The sequence below is a fragment of the Poecilia formosa genome, unplaced genomic scaffold, assembly GCF_000485575.1.
Source record: "Poecilia formosa unplaced genomic scaffold, Poecilia_formosa-5.1.2 Scaffold771, whole genome shotgun sequence".
NCBI lineage: Eukaryota > Metazoa > Chordata > Actinopteri > Cyprinodontiformes > Poeciliidae > Poecilia > Poecilia formosa.
Window position 1 is genome coordinate 41,099 of NW_006800710.1, and position 9,483 is coordinate 50,581.

General features: G+C 42.8%; 1 protein-coding gene across 5 annotated transcripts in view; it reads left to right on the top strand.

Moving 5' to 3' along the window:
• LOC103131472 (MAM domain-containing glycosylphosphatidylinositol anchor protein 2-like) overlaps nt 1-9,483 on the top strand; it is a 76,414-nt gene that overhangs the window by 29,151 nt on the left and 37,780 nt on the right. For 3 of the 5 annotated variants that reach the window (XM_016666678.1, XM_016666677.1, XM_016666679.1), the window contains one exon: nt 2,392-2,547. The exons of the other annotated variants lie outside the window; for them this stretch is intronic. In XM_016666678.1, coding sequence (XP_016522164.1) covers nt 2,392-2,547 — 156 coding nt within the window. The remainder of the gene's footprint in view (nt 1-2,391; nt 2,548-9,483) is intronic. 5 annotated transcript variants of the gene reach the window in all.

Consider the following 9,483-nt stretch of genomic DNA (forward strand, 5'->3'; position numbering starts at 1 on the left):
TCATAAGCAAATTTGCTTATGAAATTTGCTGCTATTTTACTAAATAAATCCTCATAATATCTGTGTTGCCCTGCGACAGACTGGCGACCTGTCCAGGATGTACCCCGCCTCTCGCCCGGAACGTTAGCTGGAGATAGGCACCAGCACCCCTCCCGACCCCACTGAGGGACAAGGGTGTTCAGAAAATGGATGGATGGATGGATGTTGCTGTCATCACTAGTGTTAGCTGGGGCCAGAGTGGTTTGAATAGATTTTTGAGTGTGTTTTTCTGTCTTTTTTTTTTTTTGCTGCCATTTCTGAGATTCAGCCACTTAGGTAGAATATGACGGAAATGTTTTTGGTATCTGTCATGTTTTGGTACAAAATCACTATGCTAAGTGGAACTGCTCTGACTAACTTCTCACGCCACTGACCAGGAAATGCAAGTCAAGTCCGACCATTGTTTATTTATAACAAGATTTCACCTCGTCTCTTTGTCACTGAGAGCACATCACTGTGGTTCACTCCGGGATTTGCTCACTGAGCCAACTTTTAGTGAAGCAGGTTTGCTAAACAGAGCACCAGTTTGTTCATTTTGTTAATCCCTGTATGTACTGTATATGTGTGTTAGGGACCTGATCTAGTTGATATCTTAAATTTTTAGTGGTGTGCCGATCGATTGGCCACTGACCATAATTGGCCGATTTCCATGAAAAAGTATATGGATCAGTGATTGGCAATCACTATCTTTTTATCACCTGTATCTTATACTTTGCAGCCTGTAGCGTCCACATGTGATATTTGTGATCAGAGCGCTCTCCCGTGTCTTTTGATACCCAATTTGCGCGGATTGATTTTTCACAATACTTAGCGCGATTTTTTTGTCGCGCGTTTTTTGGCGATAACTCCTTAACGGTGCATTTCTACGCGACGGGACCCGCATATTCGTGAGAATGAATGGGGCAGTTTGTGTGTTGTGATGAACAAAATACCTCGGGAGTGAGGCATGTCAAAATGCATAACACAACAAATTTATTATGACATTTAAATAACAAACACTTGATGGAATATGGGTATATCAAGGCTCTCTGCAGGAAAAAGATACATTCAGAGCAGCCAAACTGCAGGTAAAACAGAGGTGGAAGATGCTGCGGTCCCACCAACTGCTGCTATGTGCTACTAAGTGATTGCCAATCATTGTCATTTTCATTCTAAGATGTAATATTTCACAGACCTAGCAGCACTTGAGCGCTACCAGACTATAGACTCTCACACTGAACATCTGCTTAAAGCTGCAGTACGAAACATATGTATTACAATTTTGCTATGTCCTAACAATTAGACAGATAATCTGCGAAACAAATGGAGCTCCTCTGCCTCCTCCCTGTATTCTGCAGAGTTATACTGCTCAGTCAGAAACAACCAATCAGAGCCAGGAGGCAAGTTTTATTGCTCTCAGTCCTTTGGACTGAATACTTGGTGCATTGTGCCTGCAAGTCTTTTTGCATGGTTTTGTCTAAATTAGGTAATTTTATATTTCCATTTTGTCAGCTCATATAGCCAGTACCATTTATAGCTAAATCAAAAAAATGAACAGCCACTTCATGTGATCGGTATCGATGATTGGCAGTAATCAGCCCCTCATGGGTGATCTGAATCGGCAGCAACAATTTTGTTTCTTGAGATACATTTAAATATTCCTCCTTCCTGATTTTCCAACTTTGTATTCTTTAATTTTGAAGGGGTTATTACTTTTTTCCAGAAGAAAAAACGTGTCTTCTTTTATTGGTCCTTATAATGTATTTATCAAAATTATTCATCTCTGAGTCTAACCACATTCAATTTGGCCACATTCATAAACAAATTTACAATACTGGGTTTATGTTATTAAATTAATCATCAACATTGTGAAAAGTCTAGGACTTTAGGAAATGTATGTTAAAAGCTTTATTACACTAATCTTTATTGTAATGTTTTAGGGTCTCAGTTTAACTGTATTGTCATCTTTTCAACTTTTCTTGGCAAGCAAATTATTTCATGATCACTTAAGCTGGCTCCAATATTTGATTTTTTTTTTTTTTTTTCCCAATTTTTAAGCTTAGGGGGCAGTCTACTTTAACATAAGACATGGTTATTTAGATAGTTGCTTTCCATAAAAAATAAGGAACTTTATATTTCCTTAGGTTCAGAAGAAATGTGCAAGGAGGGAATTATTTATCATAACGATGCATCCTGTAAAAACGTCACCTTCCCATGAAAATAACCTAAGATTTTTTTTTCTTACCAAAAGTGATTTTTTGGCAATTAAAAGGGATCACTTTTGGTAAAAAGTGACATTATTTTAGGAAGGTGATAAAAAGCATGTTTATTCATTGCTTAGGATCATATTTGAGTATGTCTGTGTGTGTTTAGGGGAGTTCCACTGTAGTTTTGAGGAGGAGGCGTTATGCTCTTTCTCTCAAGACAAGTCAGATGAGTTTGACTGGATAAGACAGAGTGGCACCAAAGAGGGCACCACATACACACCGAATACAGGACCAAGCTCTGACCACACCGGCTCAAGTCAAGGTACACACGCACACAAACACAGACACAGACAGATTGATTCTCTATCCAACTGAGAACTTTGTATTGACTTCCATTTATTTTAGTAAGTAATTAGTAAGTAAAATAAAAAATTCCAGTGGTAGGAAACACCAGGACAAACCCAGAGAATATCCCTTCTGGTCTCAGTGTCAACGTTGTGGGAAACCGTTTATTGTACATGCAGAATCAAACCAATACCACAGTACAAACCAATACCACCTTATCTCTGATTCATATATATTTTTATTTAATCCTTCACTTTACCCTCCCCAATCCTGTCTTTTTTGTCTTTTTGTTGTTGTGTAATATCGTTGTAAATGTATTTTAATTTAGGTATGCATCATTATTTGAATTTTGCTGTATCCTGAACAGATTTTTTCCTGTCAGTTTTTCCTGTGATATTTAAAAAAAAATCCAAAATGAAGTATTATTTAAAAAAGTCAAGGAAGGGAAATGTGTGATTCAAGAGATGTGATCAGGAGCTGGATCAGCGGCTTTTGGAAGTGAGACAGTGTTAGATATCCCTTGTCTCTACAAATGGGGTCCAACCGACCCCACACATGTAAAACTTGTACCATTTGGCACAGTCCTCTATGTTTGCCTCAGTCCTCACACGCACAAGGGTTAAGGAAGGTCGTCAGGTAAGTTCTTGAATGAAGTTCTAGATGATCAAGCTTTGGAAGGAGACGTTGGGTTCTGCTAGTACATTGTTCAATGAGGTTAGATGAGCATGGATCAGAGACCAGGGAGGTAATCCAAAAATTAGCCACAAAACAGTAGAACGTTGGAGAGTAGGGAGGTAGGTGGATACTGAGCAGCGTGGACCTAATGCCAAAGATATCCACAGAACAACACACTGGCAGCGTAACAGGAATGATTCAGACCACTTGGACCAGGCGGTAGACCTCAAATACAGGGGACAAATAGGCAAATGTGGGCACAGGTATTGAAGAACATATAACAAAAAAAATCACACAATGACTTAGGGGACTAGAGGGGACTGTAGGTTAATTATCAGGTGCTGAATGAACCTACAGCAGCTCTTGATGAGGAATTTCCTGCAGCTGTGGGACAGCAGTTCTCATTGTCAGCAGCAAAGAACCTTGGAGGAACAGGAGGCCTCACACAAACACTCAAACAGCAGAATCCAACAGTGAGGTTTTCTCATCTTGGAGCCCATACAATGGGTACAGAAAGTATTCAGACCCCTTCCAACTTTTTACTCTTTATTTCATTGTAGCCATTTTCTAAAATCAAAAAAATGTTCATATTATTTCTTGTTAACAAATAATTCCCATCTTGAGAGAAAAAACAGAAATGTAGACATTTTTGCAAATTTATTAAAAAAGAAAAACTGAAACATTGCATGGTCATAAGTATTCAGACCCTTTGCTGTCACACTCATTTAATTCACATGCTGTCCATTTCTTCTGATCCTCCTTGAGATGGTTCTACTCCCTCATTGGAGTCCAGTTGTGCTCAATTAAACTGACTGGACTTAATTATGATATGCACAAACCTATTTAAGTGAATATACAGATTTGTGCTCTGGCATCCTCACAGGTCACAGTGCATGTCAGAGCAAATGAGAATCATGAGGTCAAAGGAAGTGCCTATGGAGCGCAGTGACAGAATTGTGGCAAGGCACATGCCTGGCCAAGGTTACAAAAGAATTTCTGCAGCACTCAACGTTCCTAAGAGCACAGTGGCCTCCATAACCCTTAAATATGAAAGCCCGCTTAGAGTTTGCCAAAAAGCACATGAAAGACTCCCAGACTATGAGAAATACGATTCTCTGCCCCGATGAAACAAAGATTTAACTTTTTGGCATGAATTCTAAGCAGTATGTGTGGTGAAAACCAGGCACTGCTCATCACCTGCCCAATACAATCCCAACAGTGAAGCATGCTGGTGGCAGTATCATGCTGTGGTAGGGACAGGATAACTGGTTGCAATAGATAGATAGATAGATAGATAGATAGATATAGTTAAGGAAAAGATATCTAAATTGGTTAACTTTGGAAAAAGTTTGGCTCTCTCTCTTCCTCTGGATCCCAGGTCCTCCCGGTGAGCCACATGTGGCCACAAGGAAAACAACAATGCGTGTTGACATCACAGAATTACAGAGTTTAATCCAATAGAAAACGCATAAAATTACAACAGAAACTGCAGAACAACGGAGAAATACATTCATTTACCTGACATAAATGGAAAGAATAAGGAAAGAAAAGCAAAGACATCCAAAGACGTCTTTGGAGAGTTGCAAGAGCAAATCTAATTTGTAACTTCTGTGTAGAAAGTTTTATAGTAAAAGGTGTATTCTTATCTTTAATTTATTCAAATAAGGCGTATCTTTGCACCTCCAACCAGGAGCTATCTCTGACCCTCTCTCAAGCCAGTAACCCCTGCCGTGTTTATGGCCTTTCACAGATGAGTGTGAAATGCTAGAACTTCTACTGTATTGTTTCCCACACATTCAAACGATCCTAGCAAACCATCTGCTGTAACTACAGGTAACATAAAGGTCAGTAGGCCAGAATACATTACTGATTTTAAAACCACAATTTAGGCCATTTGAATCAAGACATGTTAAGTTTTAAAACTAGCTTATTTTAAATGTATTTTCTCAACAATAGATAGATTCAACTTTGTCATTGCACATGTCCCAAGTACAGGCAACGAAATGCAGTTTACATCCATCTAGAAATGCTTAAGCGAAATTATGTACACACATTATACAGTATTATTATAATATACAGTATTATGTACACACATTATACAGTATTATAATATACAGTATTAGTGCTAATGTTCAGACTAAATACCTACAAACTATGATTGTGGTGAATGTATAAGCAGTAAGCAGAAGTGCACAGGTTATGGGTGGTTGCTAGAATGTGTATGTAGTATGCAATCTATAATTGTTCGTGGTGCATGTGTATATGCGTTGTGTGTGTGTGTGTACATGTGTATGTCTTCAGTCCATGATTACTTATGGGAGTCAGGAGGCAGAGTTCAGGAGTCTAATAGCTGTTGGGAAAAAGCTGTTCCGGTACCTGGTGGTTCTAGTCCTGAGGCTCCTGTCGCGCCTCACAGAAGGTAGGAGGGTGAAAAGTTCGCATGCTGGGTGAAAGGAGTCCTTGATGATTTTCCCAGCCCTATTGAGACAACGTTTCCCATAGATGTCCGCTATGGCAGGGAGTGGTGCTCCTGCTATGCGCTGGGCAGCTTTCACCACCCTTTGCAACGCCTTCCGGTCTGAAGCAGAGCAGTTCCCGTACCAGACTGTGATGCAGGTGGTAAGGATGCTCTCTATGGTGCAACGATAGAAATTCACCATTATGTCTTGTGAAAGGTGGCTCTTCTTCAGAGTCCTCAGGAAGAAGAGGCGTTGGTAAGCCTTCTTGACCACCTTGGAGCAGCTGGTTGTCCAGGTGAGATCCACGGAGATGTGAACTCCCAGGAACTTAAAGCTATTCACATGCTCCACTGCTGTCCCTTTGATGTAAATGGGTGGGTGTGGGTCACCATCCTTCCTGAAGTCCACAATGAGCTCCTTGGGCTTCTCAGTGTTGAGTAAAAGGTTACTGATGTCGCACCACTCAGCAAGATGATCCACCTCCTCCCTGTAAGCAGCCTCCTCGTTGTCCTTGATGCCCTTCTTCAGCTCGCCTCTGGCTGTACTGTAGGCCTGTGCGTCTCCTGATCTGAAGGTGATGTTCAATTAATCAATCAAATTTTATGTGTATAGCACATTTCAGCAGCAAGGCATTTCAAAGTGTCATAATGTGGAGTTGATGGTGAGGATGAGGACGCTGAGACCCAGGATGTAAGATGAAAGTGATGAATTTATTGAAAGGCCAAAAAAAGAATAGTCCAAACCGAAAACTCTGAACACAAAAAACGGTCAGGGCAGGACCTGCCGCAAACAATCCGGGGGGTGACCACGGCACAGGAGGCAGAGCAGGAGCCGCAGTGGGCGCCGCGGTGGGTGGTTCCTGGACCCCATATGGCCGGCTGCAGGCTCTGGGGGCGGAGACTCGGGAGGAGCAGGCTCTGGGGGCGGAGACTCCGGAGGAGCGCCTGCTGCTGCTGCTGCTGGCTTGGACGGAGCAGACTCGGGTGGACCAGCAGGATGGCCGGCGGAGAGCTCGGGGGGCTGTACTCCGGCAGCGGAGTCAGAGAGCTCGGGGGGCTGCGCTCCGGAAGCGGACTCGGGGAGCTCGGGCGAGCAGGCTACTGCGGCAGGAGAAGGGGAGACTGTGGCAGATGCAGGCGCCGGTGGTGCTTTATTAGATCTAGCAGCCAGCGCCGCCACCACTGCCTGCTGTTCCTGCTCTACCTCTTTGAAGAAGGCTTCCAAGCCAAGCAGAGGAAGAAATTGGATCCACCTGTCCAGGTGGACCACCATACGTGTGGTGGTGTTGAGGCGGCTGAACAGGGAATTCGGACTGGCCATTTCGGTGTCGTACCTCCTGATCTCCCTTAACAGGGAACGACGGTCTGACGGGTCCATGTTGGTGGAAGTAGCGTTCCTCACCGGTTGTTGTCAGGTCCTTCTGTTGTAATGTGGAGTTGATGGTGAGGATGAGGACGCTGAGACCCAGGATGTAAGATGAAAGTGATGAATTTATTGAAAGGCTCAGTCCGGAAAACAGGCAGCACGGCAGAGTAGCAAACAGCTAATACCGGTAGCACTGACAAAGACTGGGAAACGCGAGCTAGGCTAACCAGGACTTAGCAGTTCCACTGGCGAGCATTCAGGACAACAGGCGTGGCAGCAAATAACAAACTTAGACAGTGGTAGACAAGGACCTGACAAAGAACACAGACAGCAGGCGAAACTAAATACACAGGGAGGGTAATCAAGGAATGAGACACACCTGGGAAGCAATCAACGGGGAAGACAGAACTGGGACAGGACTAAACACAGAAAACCTCAAAAATAACTAAACAACACAAAGTGCTTTACATAATTAAAATAAAAACAGCATGTGACATTGAATAGACAGTGAGAAAGAGAGACATTTTGAAAAAGATTAAAAAAGATAAAAACATTAAAACCCGCACCCCTTTTAGGACTTCAGTTAAATGTCATTTAACTGGGGCTCTAACCCTCTGGGACTTTAGTCAAAAACACTGTTTGACAAGGACTCCAACCTCTAGTTTTTTAGTTGAAACGCCATCAACTGGGACTCTAAACCCCGTAGGACTTTAGTTAAACGTCATTTAACAAGGATTCTCACACCCCTAGATATAGATTCGTTGAACTGTGACATTTTCCGGGGGGGCTTTACATAGACAGTGTCATAATGTGAGGTACCAGGACCCTAAGGGAAGCAACAACTACGGACACCAAACGCAGTTCAACAGATTTATTAAACAATAAGGTGTAAATGGAGGGAGGATGGAGAGGTGTAGATCAGCGGCAGCAGGGAGGAACCAGGCGAGAGGAGGAACTGAGAAATGGGTGAGCGGTTAGGCAGAGGAATAATGACGGGAATGATGGTGTAACCTGGTGATGGCTTACGGTTTGAGGGTTCAGATGAGCAGAGGAGGGTACAGCAGTTGGGGCAGTGAGGTGGAGGAGTTCCAGCAGGCAACTGAGGGTGGACAGGCAGCAGCAGGATGGTGGTTGTGGAGGAATCGCTGGTTTTTAGTTGTAATAACTGAAGCTGTGCATTGATTCTAGTTTGCTCCTCTTTAGGTCCAAAGATAATAACTTCAGTTTTGTTTCTGTTCAGCTGGGGAAAGTTTTGGCACATCCACACATTTATCTGTTCTAAGCATCTATTCAGTGATTGGATGGGTTCAGAGTCACCTGGTGACATCGTGATGTAGAGCTGTGTATCATCTGCATAGTTATGGTAGCTAATCCTATTTCCTGTTCTAACCTGAGCTTGTGGGAGCATATAAATATTGAAAAGAAGGGGTCCTAGGTTTGAACCTTGTGACCACATGTGACCTTTGACCTCTCTGATGTGAAGTTTCCAATTGAAACAAAGAAATTCCTGTTCTTTATGTAAGATTCAAACCAGTTGAGCACTGGACCAGAGAGTCCGACCCAACTCTCCAGTTGATTCAGTAAAATGTCATGGCCATCAGTGTTAAAAGCTGCACTGAGGTCCATCAGAACCAGTACTGTGGTTCTCCCACAGTCCATATTTATATGGATATCATTGAACACTTTTACAAGGGCCGTCTCCGTGCTGTGGTGAGCACGAGAACCAGACTGGAAGGAGTCAAAGCGGTTGGTTATTGTTAGAAAATGATTTAATTGTTTAAAAACTGCTTTTTCAATAACTTTGCTGATGAATGGGAGGTTGGAGATCGGCCTGTAATTCTGCAATACTGATTTGTCCAGATTGTTCTTTTTTATTATTATTATTTTTGTCTACTTCAGCAGGAGACGGACATCCCTATTCATCCAGGGCTTCTGGTTGGAATACATGATGATCTGCTTCTGTGTAGAGACACTGTCTATAGTGGTGGAGATGTGGTTCAGTACAGATAAATCATACTGGTCCAAGTTTGTGTGAGTGAATATATTCCAGTCTGTGTTCTTGAACCGGTCCCGGGGCACAGCATCTGTCCCTTCTGGCCACACTTTTATTGTCCTCACAGTGGGTTTCACACATTGGATAAGTGGTGAATGTAAATGACTTTATTAATATATATATAAAAAAAATTCCCTTCTCACCCTCCGCGGGTGGTCTCTTTTCATCCTCTGAGCTCAGGTCCTCTACCAGAGGCCAGGGAGCTTGAGGGTTCTGCGCAGTATCTTGGCTGTGCCTAGAACTGCACATTTCTGGACTGAGATGTCTGATGTTGTTCCTGGGATCTGTTTGAGCCACTGCTCCAGTTGGGGGGTGACTGCCCCCAGGGCCCCGATGACCACAGGAAAATGGGCAAGATATA